The sequence below is a fragment of the Strix aluco genome, chromosome 3, assembly GCF_031877795.1.
Source record: "Strix aluco isolate bStrAlu1 chromosome 3, bStrAlu1.hap1, whole genome shotgun sequence".
In the NCBI taxonomy this organism is placed as follows: domain Eukaryota; kingdom Metazoa; phylum Chordata; class Aves; order Strigiformes; family Strigidae; genus Strix; species Strix aluco.
The window spans coordinates 20,986,914-21,002,794 of record NC_133933.1 but is presented as its reverse complement, the minus strand read 5'-3'; the positions used below and the strand labels follow the sequence as shown (position 1 = coordinate 21,002,794).

The 15,881-nt window shown below is 40.8% G+C and overlaps 1 protein-coding gene across 1 annotated transcript in view; it reads right to left on the bottom strand.

The window, feature by feature from the left end:
- The window catches only part of FSHR (follicle stimulating hormone receptor), an 86,276-nt gene extending 81,935 nt beyond the window's left edge, over positions 1–4,341 (bottom strand). Inside the window, exon 1 of the mRNA XM_074820604.1 lies at positions 4,154–4,341. Within this exon, the coding sequence (XP_074676705.1) occupies positions 4,154–4,341 (188 nt within the window). The remainder of the gene's footprint in view (positions 1–4,153) is intronic.
- Between the last annotated feature and the right edge of the window lie 11,540 nt (positions 4,342–15,881).

Sequence of the window (15,881 nt, the reverse complement as noted above, 5' to 3'; positions counted from 1 at the left end):
TCTGACAATGGCTAAACTGGCTAGTGAAGCCAGAGAATAGTTTTTAAAATACAAAACACCACGTGATCAAGCCCAGGCCTTATTTATTTTACCTGTACTTTCCTCTTAGTTAGCAGTTTGATAGATGGGTGCCAAATGATGGACCGTCTCTGTCATCAATTATTTCAATCACCTCAGTTGCTCCTTTCCAAAACTGGCTCCACTCTTCTGCTGAAGCCTCTGGCATGCTAACACATTAAACAATTGCTTTTAATTAGGTGAGTCACATATTCAAGTTTGCAAGCTTTTTCTGAGGAGCTTTCATTCTTAAGAGACACTTCTTATAACAACTCCATGGTGTAGAAATAGGCAGAAGGAACCAACTGGCCAACATCTATATGCTGCTGCTGGCTGCCACACTTGTATGCCAACTAAAGAAGGCTAAACGTCATGGGAGTAAAGTTTAGGAGCAGGAGAAAATTAGGAAAGTAACTGAGTTGGAGGCAGTTTCTCTTTATAACAAATACAACATGACCAAATTCGATTTTCTGATACCTTTCTATCACAGCATTGGTTGCAGGATACAGGTAAAATACTGATAGTAACATTTCTCTCACATAACTCTGCAGGACTGCAAGCAGAATTGGACCAAGTAGCCTTTTTTACCTCCCTTCTTAAGCTGCTTTGTATTGTTGCTTTACTTTGTCAAATCAGAGATACAGCCTACTGTCCAAATGGTTGCACCTAGCTGCTGGGGTAGAGCTCTCTATTTCCCTGGGATACTGTACAAGGGATTTCAAGCACTGCTGAGATGAGAAACCCAAAAGAAAGGAAAGGTGTTGTAAGAGAATGAGTAAGCTTTACATGGCATTTTGAATTGTATTCCCAGTTGATATTCATATATTTCTGCTTAAACTAGTTTTCTAAATCTTAAGAAGGATCCCTTCTATTCTGAGAACAAGTTATTTTTGTTTACATTACTTTCTCAAAGCAAGACCTCTGATGACTAAATGAAACCTTAATGAATACTAAGGATGTATTACAAAGCTTGACACTGGATTTTAAATCTGTTTTAAATCTTCAAGGAGGAAAATGCCTTAGGCAACTACTGAGTTGCTCACCCTTCTCACTCTGCAAGGCAATTAATAGTTAATACTTTGACACAGATGAAGCTATGTTTCCCATCTGAACTTTCAGCCTCTTGTTTCTCATGGATTACCTCCAGATTTGTAAATCAGAGCCATCTATATTTCTCACAGGCATTTTGGTATCTATAAAAAAATGCCAAGAATTCTTCTATCCAACTCCTCTTCCAGGCAAAGATTATAAAGCAAAACAGCTAATAACCACAGTCTCCCCTGCAAACACTTGGAGCATGCCAACTACAGATTGTTTGCAAATCTGCAAGGAGTAACATACAAACCAAGATGTAACTACCCTCTCATGAGATTTTGGCCTGTAAGTGAAAAAGTAGATGTGGCAGCAAGAAGAGTAATGAAAACCCATGGTTTTTGATCCCTGCTCTGTTTCCACATGGTAAGTACAAACCGAAATCCCTCACCGTAAGAGGCTGCCAGCGCTCCCCTTTGCAATACCCTTGCTAAAGCAGATGCCAATCCAACCAGGAGTAAAATCCCAGCTCTTGTACCATGCTGCATGTTTGCTGTGGAGCATGAGCTCTCACTGTCAGGAAACCAACTACAAAGAAACCCATCACAGCAGCATATGTCAGTGGTCAACCCTCAAAAAATAAAAAAAAAGAAAAATTTTTTTTAAAAAAGTCAACCATGGCAAAGAGCAAAGATAATGGTTGATAAGGGCAATATTTTTACTTTAATCCTGAGTTTTCTTATGAAGTAACAGAACTGGCTGCCTCATGTCAGTGTCCCGACTTATGAAACAGCTGTAGTGGAACAGAAACACACAGCAACAGAAGTGCTTGGGGCTTATCAGGCTTCAGTTCTCTCTCCAGAGCTTTCACTGGCATGTTATTCAACATCTAAAAGGCACTAGGAAAGGACTCTAGGATAGCTTAGGAAAGCTATCAAGACCACATAAGGGAAGGTGAAGAGCTCTAAGTGTACTGAAGATACCTCCGTCCTTTACATCTAATGAAAATAGACTGCATCCAGCACTCCCAGAATGAGCTCTTAAGTGAAAAATGTAACTTGCAGGAGCTGTACTTAGCAAGAAGTCTCTGGTTGTGTCCTGTACAGGGTCCTTAGACACTGTGGCCATCTACGCTCAAGTTGCTACACTGATTTTAAAACCCTTTGACTCACTGAGGCTTTTTGAAGAAACATAAAGCAAGCTTTTTCTGTTACCAAGAGTCCATTTGCAACAGCATCTGGAGCAGTAAAGTCTATTTTAGTCACCTGAATCACCCCAGTGAGCACTCAGTGGAGAGATGCATAAGAAGGCATCTTTCTAGAGTCCCCCTTTGACCTTGAAGGAAAAATCTAGGGTTTACCTGTCACTTAATAGATCTTCAGCTAATGTATCTGGCTTTAGTAGCACTAACATTTAGTATATTCAAAGCATCTCTACATAGTTTTCATGGACAAGTTTCTAAGCCATGCTGAAATCAGTCCCAGGGCTACACTGATTGAACCAAACAGAACTGCCTCCCAAGGAAACAAAAGTCTGTGTAAGTGAGAAGGGAGTAAAGTCGAGAGATTCTAACTCTAATATTTGCACAGTGCTGCCAGAAGAAAGGGTTCGTTCGCCGTTTTCAGTCGCACTAATGTTGTAGTCTGCCTGTTTCAGAGAACACACACTCATGCTGAGGAACTGGCAAATTAGCATCCTCAACAAACCCTCAAGAAGTTAACAAGGATCTGCTGTGAACAAATCCCATTTTACTAACAGGTGCTTTTTGGCAATATAAAACTCTACTTCTTTGCAGAAATAATTATAAAATGCTTTTGCTTAATCCCTAGAAGGCAGACCTTAACTGTTTAATCTAAAGAAACAATCAAAGCAAAATTAAACAAAATTAGCAGTGTATGCCTGGAGCACAGCTCAGTCAGGATTTAGATGACCTAAAACACAGATGGATTATTTTTCCCTCTAGTTGCGAGAATGATTTAAACTTTTACTGACCTTCTGAGCTTAATTTGGACATTTTCTCAAGTTTTCACCACAGTCTACTTATTCTGTGAGCATAAAAACTCCTCCTGAATGAAACTAAACTTCCGCCCTAGAAAAACTGTGCGATAGTAACCATGGATATACTGTGGTGTGTAAAATCGGGATAGGGGTATATTTTTCCAGCTGGTGACATATCATTCTTTGCTGTATCCTCCCTTCAAACTTGCCATTTCACTTATTAATCAAAGGGTTTTCACCAGGACTACTCCTTTCGTTTTTGCTTTAGGTTGTAACCATGTCAGACAGCTGTGGGTGTAGGCAAGAGGTGATACAATTTGCTTTAAAAAAATTAAAATGAAAACAATTACTTGCACAGTTACGTACTTGCCATTGTGTAAGCTCTTTTGCTTGCCTGTGCTATACAGTGTCATACAGTGTTGCTCATGTTACTTTATGGATAAGGAAGAGAAGCTTTAAGGCAGATAAAACCCTTCCTCGAGTAACGCAGTATGGAATCTTTACATTGTTCACTCTCCAACTGCAGCCGTGCTGCTCCTCTGATAGAGGAGATCACTCTCTGAATGTTTATCAGAGTCCTTTCTGTAATGTCTTTGTGATTTCAAAAAGAAAACATTAAGTTGCTTCTTGGCAAACAAGCACAAACCTTTGGAAAGCTCCCGCAGTACAAACACAAATGCTCATCATCAAGTTGTTTGGGGCAGACAAGTTGCACTACACGTTTCGACAATGCTAAAGCAAGCTGTAAAAAAATCTTAGACTTTATGCTTCAAATTACTGTCACAGCACCAAGGAAGCTTGTTTAAAGTTTAGTCTGCGCTTTGCATTATAACGTACCATATCTTTTCTTAACAGAGATCTTAAAATGAGCACAATCAGAGTAACGGAGAGGAGCTTCAAGATGTAATTAAGCAAGCGTCGGAGCAAGGGCTGTGCTTTCCAAACAGCTGGTGTAAGTCTCCTGAGTGACTCCCTACAAACCCGACCCTTGGCTTGCCAAGCAGCAGTTTGTTTTGAGAGCCAACAACAAGGCTGTGACTCGCAAACGTTCCCTCTCCCTACTTACAGTTCGGTGGTGTTGGCAGGGATGTCCCGGGGAACCTGGACCACCTTGCTCTCCTGACAAATGAAGACCCTGCCCGCGCAGCAGCAGGCGTGGTGCTGACATCCTGAGCAGCCCACCAGGAAAACCAGCAAACAGATGAGGAGGGCTGGAGACATCTCTGCCTTCACATCTGTGCCCGTCTCCTTCATCTCAAAGGGAGGAATGCAGAGACCTCCCAGGCCAACTCCCTGAATGGAAGATCCGCCCCAAAAGCTGGGACGAACCACGTGGCTCTTGGGGGATGACTTCGCAGCAAATTTGGGTCCATGGCCCCAGATCCTTTATGGCCTTAGAGTAGGGATGGAGATGAACAATGCTGATATTCCATGACAAAAGTATTTTATATTTAAAGTGGTGTTGCAATCATGGGCCCCAGCTGAATTAACCAGGGTGCTTCTGATGCACTGGCTATCTGCGCTGGGAAGAGGTCCTTCCTTCTCAGCTATGCTATTTTGCATGTCTTGATTGGTAAGACCAAGGGACAACAAAGCATTTTTACTTTCTACAGCCCAGGCACTTTTGTCCCTGAAGGAAAGGCACTATTTATGCTCCCCGTCATGGATCCAAGAGCTCCTGCTTTTGTGTTGCTCCTAGGCAAAAGAAATGTGTTATTTTTTTATAGGTTATATAATCTATTTGATAGATTAAAAGCTATACAGTCCTAAAGCCAGAGCTAAATAACATGCCTTTATTTTCAACTGTGATTATTCTTCATGCACTTGCTGATTCATCTCCTCTTTTCCTTGGCACCTTTATAGGAACCCAAACAGGAGAAAATGCACAATTCCAATAGTCCCAGTGGGCTGGTAAATTAATTTCACCATCTGGAAAAAAAACCCAGAAATATACAGAATGACTATTTGTAAAAAACAACAAGAGGAAAACAGCTTCAAGGATACCATCAAAAGGCCTGCATGATGAATCCTGTCTTTGAGTCCTTATTTCTTTTGTTAACTTTTTGACTGAGCTGAAATATCTTTCTTGATACAAATGTTAATCTTTGAGGAAGGGATCTTGCAAACTCTTTCCTGTCAGTGAGTCATGCTGCACCAGGTTACCACCTGGAACCAGGGTTCATCTTGTTTTGTTTTTTTTTTTTGGTTTTTTTTTTGTTTTCTTTTGGGTTTTTTTTTTGTTTGTTTGTTTGTTTTGTTTGTTTGTTTGTTTTTTGTTTGTTTTGGGTTTGTTTGTTTGTTTGTTTTTGGTGGGGTTTTTTTTGGTGGATTTTGGTTTTGTTTGTTTTTCTTCTAAACTGTAAATAGCTGTTTCAGATACACATTTTAAGTGAGTGCTGGAGCTGGATTGCCATGGGTAATTCTGCTGAACTTGACTCATGTTCAGTCCTTCACATTGCTCAGAAGGATTTTAATCTTGTTAAAAGCAGCTGTTATATTGTTTTTCTTGCTTTTTTTTAATTGTTTGTTGTTTTTCTTCTTCTCCCATAATCAAAAAGCATAAGCAAATGTAATGAGACATAAACCAACACCTCTTCTCTGAAGCATGCTGGCCGAAATATTCCACCATTCTCACCTTTAAAATAAGCCTCAAAATGTAGATGTTTCTGAGAGGAACTAAATATAATCTTTAAAACTAATTCAACTAATTCTTTAAGTAGCCCTAAGAGTTACCCTAATTTTAACAAATATCACCAAACATTTGTTATTTTTCCCCCACTCATTTAAGCCTACTCAAGATGAAAACAGTAATATTTACACAAAAAAGGTAAAAAAAATCATGACAATCTCATCCTAATAATGGTAGGCTTGTAATGAATTGTAAGAGTATTCATTTAGCTGTATGTGTAAAACAGAGTCCATTTTGCTAAGGTACTTGAATCAGTTTCATGAGAATGACAGTGACTGTCAGAAAAAAAATTTTCGAAAACATTAGCGACGTTTTCCTCATGTATATGTCTTTCTCCTTTCCTTTGAAAAATCTTAGACCTACAAGACCTTATGAAATGAGTACTACCTTTAGTTTCCTTCATACTCAATGGGATCAAAACTGCAGAAGCCTACCCTATGGTCAAACAAACTCCTATTTAGTAAAAAATTGCTGTAGCCCACTGCAGGTTGGACTTACTAGACACATCAGGATTTAAACAGATGGCAGGAAGACAATTGATTTGAGGCTTTTCTGTTTCTGTCTTTTCAATAACAAGTCTAGTTTCTACAGCTGTAGACTGAAAGTAGGCTGAAAAAAACCCCCAAAAATAAAAGGTGAAGCTTGATGGATATATAGAGCACAAGATCATTTGGTTACAAATGAATGTAAGCCATATCCTTTTATCCTGAAATATAAATGGTCATGTTATACTGATGAAATGGAAAGTAATATTTATGACATAGTTTAAAAAGTGGTAACATTCTCTGAATGTCAAAATAATTTGCACTGATATGAAGACATTGCAATTTGATTAACTTTGGGTTTCATATTTCAAACTACAAAATTTGTTTCAGATAATAGTAATAATTCTTCTATATGCAAAAGTCAGGAGATTAAAAAAAACCCAGTAGGGCTTACAAGAGATCTTTCCAATTATTAGTTATTTTCAAAACTATACCAAGTGTGCTTTATTTTAACACAACTAGTAAAACACAGACTTTTAAAACATCAGGTCAGGTCCAGCAGCACATCATGAGCATAATGAAGAAAAATTGGAGGGAGGTTGTCTCCTTCCTGATTTTTTTTCGTGAGGCCATTTTATCAGTACAATACACACTGCTCCACTTTTATTTAAAAGTTAAGAGTGAGAATATTAAATAATTAAAAAAACCCCAAACCCCAAGACACTTTTGAAATACTGTGGAGATGAGACTTTGAGGGAAATATACAGTTATCATTAAACTCAATAAAATCAGAGTAGTATGCAAAACGGAACTGACATATTCATAATTAGAGCAAATACTAATTCAGGAGCAAGCTAAAACTATCTGAGGATAAATGAAGATTCAGAAGGATTTCTGAGTTGTTTTATACATATGATCCAAGGTCTTGAAGAATAGACTCTGTTGCCTATTAATTTTTTCAACTGCCAATCTCTCTCCTGATTTCTGCTCATGACTGTCAAATGACACACGGCCACACATCACTACAGTCCCCTGGCTGGATTAATCAGCTGATGGATCTCTCTCTACCAGTTCAGAAGCACAATTGCCTCCTCTCAGGAATAAAATCCATGTAAAGGAAGGGAAAAAAATGCCAAGATACCTCCTGGTCTCTTGGAGGTTTCACTCACAAGTCCTCCTTGAGCACGAGGTTAGAGCTACAACTATGCCTGAAAACCCAAAGGACCTGTTGCAGGGGATCCATGAGAGCTACTTAAGGCTAGTCATAAATATGCCCCACATCTTTGTGCCACCACATGGTTTCATACTTTTTCCTCAGTAGCTTGTTAAAAGCAACGCATCGGGCAAGCTCCTGCCTCCATAGACCTGCCCCAGCTACGCACTCTGCCACCTTCAGATCATCGTGTGCTAGGAGCAAGGACCTATCTCGTGGAGATGGCCGACTGTGATGCACTGTCATTGAGATACATACTGCTGAAAGTATAAATGCAGAGATGATGGTGCTTTCAGATATTTATAAGAGCCTTATCTTTGCATCCATTTGCAGAAGAACTATGCTCCAGCTGGCAAATTGGCCTTAAGAGTGTAAACTGTTTTCCTGAGTAAGGAAACAGAAATTTCCCCAAATTGAAGCACTGTAGCCACAGACATGCAATTAAGTGAATTATGACAGCAACTCAACGATGATATTATAGATTATGAAATTAGATGGCTTCTGGGATAAACAGTTAATTCAAAGTTATATGGTCACCAAGGGATCGTTTTTAAGACACTAGTAAAGGAGACTGATTGATAGGACTGGCTTCTAACATCAGCACTGGCCTCTAAAATCAGCGTTGCTCTAATTCTGCAAGCACTGAGCCAGAGGAACCAAGGGATTTTGCAGATCTGATGAAGCAGCGGTTCCTGTCCTGGGTCACGCCGTTGTCTGGGCTGATGAGGATACAGCGGAAAATAAAATGAACCAAGCCAGCTCTCGCCCTCTCACTAAACTTGCTCCAAATATACTGAAACGACTCTAAGTCCTTCCACCAGATGTGGTTGGCTCAGCATCTAAATCCAGCTGTCAGAGGTGTGGGAACAGCTCTTTTTCATAAGGCAGGAATCTTACTGGGTGTTGGAGTGTATCAACAGACAGGCAAGCAAGTTCGCAGCAGTTTCTGATTGTGTTTCTCTCCTTTGAAACACAACATGACAGCTAATTAAGTAAATACTCTTTCTGGTGATGTTTCCCAGCCTCAGAATAGTGTTTAATTACTGAATGCCACTGCAACACTGGCTTTGCTTAACCATGAGCGTTCTGTAAAAATGTGTAGGCAAATAAATTGCCTGTATGAACAGATGACATACAAACCACATCCAAAAGAAGTTTATTCTTCAAAGAATAGAGATTTCTTGCTCTTTTATTTCCAGCACATAGGTTCTCCCTATAGGTTTAGGGGCAGCAATAGCATCTATTGTCCTGACTACCACATTATGATCAGAAAAAGGTGTTTTCTATCCATAAAAGCTTGCAGTGTGAGACATAACAGACACCTAAGAGGAAATTAATAAGGAGTTTGACACATCATTAATTTACTTCTTGTGGATGACCAATCTGGGTTTTAAAACAGCAGATCACTGAGGCCAACAGACCATCTACCTGATAAAAATGTGGTTTTGGCTTCTTTCCAGAAATAGTATTTCTGAACAGATTTTTTTAGCTTTGTCTTTTTCCATGAATGGGGATTATTTTTAAATACATTTGAATGACCAGACTTTATCTGTGCCCTCCGTGTTGAGAACATGAAACATTAAACTAGCCTAATAAAAGCAGTAGCTTATCTCTCCTCAGTTCTTTTAGCCAGCTGCTTGCATGCAACCTTAACTCTAAAAAAAGAGTGAAATGGAGATAGTAAATTAGCCACCAGAGGGAGTGCATTCACTCGAGAAAACACACTAGTATGAGGAAAGGATTAGAAATTGTATGGAATTATGCTCAAGCAGATTTCCTGTGACTGTCTGGCTTTTGACTTCAAAACTTGGCCGTGATTAGTCCCCTTATTAAATAACACCTCTGCAGACTGCAGAGCAGCACGCTGCATGGCATCAAGCTTAATGCAGCAATAACCAACCTCACTGTATCTCTTGCTTCCCTACTGTTATCGACCACCCCTCTCCTTAAAACCTAATTAGCATCTGATGTAAAAGGCCCTGCCTATCTGTTTGACTAGGGAAGGACACTACCCAGTGTGGAAGGGCCTTGGACCCTTCTGATGGGTTTTTTTTGACGCTTCTCAGCAGTGGGCATGATCCTCAGTTATGATCTGAGGAAAGTTCTATATTTCACTCTGCCCCCGTACTTTTGTGGCTTTGATGGCTGATGAGCTCCCACCCAGCCCTTTACCTATGTGATTTTTCAGAGGCAGTCTGAGGATATAAACACCTCATGTATTTTCAGACCACAGGAGACATATGCAAGAGACAACACTGAAGTCAGAGAGTAATCTTTGCCACCCCATCTAGTACTGCTCCCCAGGTTCGGGTCTGTTCATCCCCAGTCGATAATAAAAGATGCAGCCCATCTGCTAGGTTTCTATCACATGTCTGTAGAAGCACAGTTATAGAAGTACTTTTTCTTTGCACTGTCCGTGAGTGGGTTTGACTAGACCAAAATAATGCACTAGAGACACTGAAGCCTGCCTAGAATTGCACTTTGCATCATATATTCTTCTCTGACACCTTTCCCAGCCAGCAAAGAATATCTGAAAGCCAGAGATGTGAGGCAAGAGAAACCTTGTGTAACTGTAGTGTCAAGTAGACCTGCCTATTTTCACCTTGAGGACAGTCAAGCAGTGGCACAGGTTGCTAGAGAGGTTGTGCTGTCTCCTTCCATGGAGGTTTAAAAGACCAGACTGAATAAGCCCCTGAGCAACCCAGTCTGACCTCACAGCTGACCTCACTTTGAGCAGGAGGTGGGACCAGAGACTTCCTAAGGTCTCTTTTCCACCTGAATTCTTTTGTGATTCTACTTATGGATCAGAAAAAAAATCTCCCTAGGGTGTTTAAAATAGAGACTGACTATTCATGCTTTTCCTCAAACCTACACTGTCAGTTGCTTTTGGGCATGGTTACAATATACTACTCAGCTATTAGCCTTTAATCCATAAATAAAGGAGAGATGTTTGTCAGCATATAAAAATAGGCTGGCAATGCTTCCTGACCACTATTTCCAAGTTCATGAGCTGCCATCTAGGAAGCTATGGAGTTTAGCATCAAACCTAAACTTCTTACTCGCTGAAATTCAAGAGGCTATTAATACTTTCAAGTACATTTTATTACGAAATAAAATGAATTATAGAAACTTTACCCTAATGATGCCTCCACAACATGTCACAGAATTAGCATCTCCTGTTAAAGAGAGCAGCTTGGCAGAGCATACATGAGGAATTTCAAGGATTGAAGTAGAGAGATATCTGTAAAGAGAAAACTTGCTTAACTCCTCTAGTACTTACAACCTGCCCATAGACAGTGTTAACAACCTGTTGTTTGACCAGAGCAATGAAGTTTGCTGAAATCCATTCAGAATGGATGAGCATTTCAGGCACTGAAATGCATTAACGAGGCCTGAAATGGAAATATCTTTACAGCATACCATAGGTCTCTTAACTTTACACTTCTTATGTCTTTATTTTCAAGGTACTCTGCAATGCGTAAAACTTCTTTTCTCGACCTCATACAGCTTAGGAGAAACTGTCTCTGCATGAGAAAAGGAAGAGCTCAGCCCTGATTGATACATGAAAGACACTAAATATCCTTCTGGGAAAATAATTTCATTCTGACACTTAATACAAAAAAAAAAAAAAAAAGAAAAAAAAAAAAGGAGAGGTAAGAATGACAAATTAACATTTGTTAAGGCCTCTAAAGAAGATGCAAATGACTAACTGATCCCTGTAGCAGATTGAAGAAAAAGTAAAGAAAAAATGAAAGCATTGTGCAATTAGTATAGGTTATTAATATTGATAGAGGAAGGCTAAAAAAGTGGCTCAATTACTTTGCAAGTGTTACAGTGTGTTGTATACTTCTTACCTTCATGACAGGTAGGCTAAATAAGCTGCCTGAGGTGATAATTAGGAGCCAAAGAGTCACCGAGTGTTTTTTAACACTAGACAGTGAGAATGAATATTGAAACTTTGTTTTAAAGAATCCCTAGAAGGGCATCCAAGGTTTTTCCTACTTTTGCTGAAGCTCTTACGGCAAATTAAAAAAAATTATTTTACTGCATTCTGTGACTGATGTGAAACTACATTAAAACCTAAATGTTGATCTGATCTCTGGCAGCCTTTCCTCTTCCACTCTTCCCTGCTTTTCCCACTGGGACTCCTCAGCTGCTGCTGAACAGTACTATTTTCCACAAACAGATTCACTGAAGTTAATAAGATTATTCATGGAATAAGGTTCTGCCAAACATGACATGAAAAATTCAGAATCTACCCCTTAGTGTATAAAATAATGAAAAATGACACATGCACTTAAATGTAAGCAAATGAGCATTGAAAGGAAAGCTGGGCATGTCCACGTCTTTATGCAACTGGAGTCCTTGGAAAAATTAAAAAGGAGCAGGTTCCAGTTGCTTCAGCAAGCCTGAATTGGTGCTATAAGACTGTCCAGTGATATATTTCTCCTTGGAACAGTTTTCCATTGACACTTTTTCTGCCAGGAAGCAGGTTATTGCATGGAAGGTGACAAAGAAGAGCCTCCTATTCTTGATCTGCGTGTAAGTGCTCTCAGCGCACAGGGAGCAGGTCATGGCTCTCTGCAAAAGGAGGCAAAGAATAAGGTCCATTGCTCTTAAGGCAAAGAAAGAAATGGCAGGTAGACTAATGAGATTCTGCAGATGATGAAAAAGAAGCTTCTCCATCTCTCTCAGGTACTTTATAGTCCTTATTACCATGTTATCAAAGTGCCTCACAATTCTAATGCCCATTTTTGCCCCCAGTTCTGTAGCACAGAAAGACCTCTAGCATCATTTTACAGATGATGCTGGTTAAATGTCAGGGGAACAAATGGCACATCCACAGCCTGGTGGTGGGTGGCTCCCCCAGGGTGCAGAGCAGAGGTCCCCGGAGGCAGAGCCCAGGGAGGCACAGGTCTGTGCACAACAAGTATATCCCCACAGTGATATGCCCAAGCCAGGAAGCTGTACTTCAGGGCCCCACCCTGCAAACACGCACACAGGACTCCTGACCTCCCCCTGGCCCACCCACAGCCACTTTTGGCATCTGCACTGTGATTCTCTGCACATCCAGCTGTGACCTGGCAAAGAGAAGCAGTGCTGCTGCCTGCGCCCTAGGGGACTCACTGGCATGCACTGGGGGAAGCCTGGGGAAGGATAGAGATGCACAGAGGTTCCCCCAAACATCCCATTCAACACCTCAACTTCCCCTTGTCTCTAAAAATCCATCACACCTGACATTTACATAGGACTTATTTGCTATTCAAAGGATTCAAACAAACTTTAAAAGCCACTGTTGAAGTCCCAACAGATGTATAGCTACCCAAACTGAAACCTGGCCAGTGTACCAGAAGGTCCTGACCTTTGTAGGAAAAAAAGTGTTAACAGATTTGTGACCACCTGCATACCCTGACAGATTACATGTCTTCACTCAGAAAGGCTCTTCTGGCTGCTACCACCCTTATGACAATGCTGGGATATGGGTGACTGATGGGTTGGAGGAGACAAGTGTTAGATATCCAGAAAAGATTTAAATCTATCGAACGCTGTAAACTCAAAGCAGAAAGAAAAGCCATGCTCCACCAACATATTTCATTTTTCTTACCTCTGCTACAGTTTTCCTTATCCTTTTGTCTCACATGACATGGTTTAGCATGATATAATTTATCAACAAATGACACATCCTATTGTGTTACATCTATCTGAGATGAAACAAAACAAGTACCTTTTGGACTAAGCTGACAACAATTTAGGCACAACAATCCAAACCCAAGCTGCCTGTGGAAAGCTGGAAGACTATTTTACCTTTCATGATCACCTTCCTTTGCTGTTTTTAAGATGGACCTCAAAGGCAAAGCACAATCTGTTAAATGTTGCCAAACCAAGCGGTGAAGACCACACCCTGGCTAATTATTGCTATCCTAGGTGAATATCTGGAGACCAGATTGCTCACAGTTGAGGTTTTGTTCCATGTCTCTTAAAAAAAAGTTTCTACATGCCTTTTTACAAGCCTGTTCTGCATGTGCTCCAAGCTGAGTAGAAATCTCATTAGGACTCATTAGTTCACACTCAGTGCTAACCAATCTTACTCATATAACTCCCGACTCGCCTGGCATGTGGGAAAAGTGACCTTGCCTCTGCTTGCAAAATAACGTGTGGTGCACCCTTGGAGAAAGAGCGCCACATTGCCAGCCTCAGGGATTGTTGCTTGCCTAAATACAAAACAAAATTGCTTTGCACTCTCCCAAACCACAACAGCTCTGGGAAGTAGAAAGAAGGCTCCTGGTCACATATCACACAGAATGACTGAAAATTTCCTTATAGATTCCCCACCCCAGCATAATCTGTTAAACCTGGGCCTGCAGTGCTGTCCTCAGGAGCCAGTTATGCTTGTTTGCTGCTCTGCGTGAGCAAAGCAGTTTCTATCTACTCAGGATATGGGGCTACTCTTGGGACCAATTTAAGCTGTCCATCCCTTCCACGCATGGCAGTGTAACCATACGGGTTAGTGAAGATTTATCACCAAACTGTATTGACATTCACCAAACTCTCAAGGTTTTCTACTTTTGTGCTATCTCCCACAGCACCTATAAACATTTCATTGTCTATGCAAAAAACATGAAGCAAACCTGATTCCAACAACGGATCCATTGAGTTGGTGTTGACACGCTATTTATACCAGCTGAAGATGAATGTGACAATAAAAGAAATGGAAAAGTACCAACAGGATGCAACTAACATTATGGAATATGAAGGGATATAAATGAGAAGGAGCCAGGTCATATTTCCCTTGACTTCAGCGCAGCTGTGCCAGAGCACCACTGCTGAAGGTTTGGCCTGCAGCAGCCTGGATAAACAGCTTGCCTCTGGATCAGAGCAGCAACACTGAGACATTAAAAAGGCAACAAATCTCAGAGAATGGTGGTACGGATGCACTGCTGGGCTCTAATATAATCAGGTTTTATGGAGAGCTTTCCATTGCTTGCTCTTAAGGCCTAATTGCAAGGCATTATCTGGCCAAACAGTGTATGAAGTAGCACGTAATAATGATTGCCCGCAGGAACCTCAGGTAGTGTAGCACACAAGATGAGGAGCTATTCTTACCTCGCTTATTACCCAGGAGCTGATTCAAGGAGTAGTTACAGTTGAGCCATTAAGCCACTGGTCACCCTAATATATCTCAATTCAAATTCATTATAGGAGTGATTTTACCAAATGCTAGCAGTGACACTGAACTGTGGGAAGAGGATTGAATTTTGAAAGAGGAAGAAAATGACTAAAAAAGACTCTCTGGTGGAAAAAAAAAAGCCTCTTTAAGAAATTAAAATCTTTAGCCACTGCATGGCTGTTATGCAACCCTTCTGTACCAGCGTAACAGTAGGCACACCTGTGCCTAAAGAAAACAGGATGAGTAACAGTCAAGGTGCATGAGCTACTATAAAGGTTTATAAAGTTTCAGGGGAAACAGAAACCCAGCCCAAATGTACCCTTCAGATAAAATATTTGGCCAAATCTAAAGCTAGCATCAGCTGACAGAGCACCAGAAAGTCATCCAGCTTTTGGGCAGAAAGCATGCCAGCTCCAGCAGGAAAAAGTTCCCAAGGCTGATCATGGCCGATGTTCACACTTTCACATCCTACTACAAACTCTGGCTTTCGTCACTGACAGACCACAGCTGTTGTAGGGAGCATTCTCCAATGTGTGTAGGAGAAGGTGACATTTCTGCCATGTATGAAGGTGACAGCACCAAAGTTAAGCCTTGCATCTGTAAATAGCTCCTGTGTCATTCTTTTTCTTCTTCTTTGTCTCCAACTGATCTGTCAGAGGGCAATGTGGCACATTTCTGGCAGCAGGACAAGGCAGAGGAGTAAATACTGTTTGCTCCTGCTTAGTCTTCAGATCCCGTGATGAGATTAGAGTGCCAGATTAATTTAAAAAAATTCAAACATTTCTCAGATACAAAATGCTGAATCCACCCCATACTGCAAAAAGCCTGAAACAATAGATCCCGCAATCCCAACTGTACTTGGCTTCTCAGCTCAACCTAATACTGAAGTCAGATGCCACCTTCAAAGGGATCTGACTATGGCACAGTATGGGAGAGGGTCGGGCCTGATGCAGAGGAAGGTCCAGCATTCAACTTTTCTTCCATTTATTTTTAAATGCTTCTTCCCAGGAAGAGGATGGGTAGAGGCTTGTAGAAGATGATTAGCTCCAGAAACATCATTAGAACAGGCAGAGGGAGAAATGATCACACTGGACCACATCCACAGACCTTCTAGTGATAAAGATATTCCTTAGGAAGCTTCTCTTACTGACTGCCCTACAAGGCTGGTGACAGTGACTGCTCTGTGCTGAGAGGGATCAGAGAGGCAGTGAGGGCAGATAATACAATTGCACTGGTTAA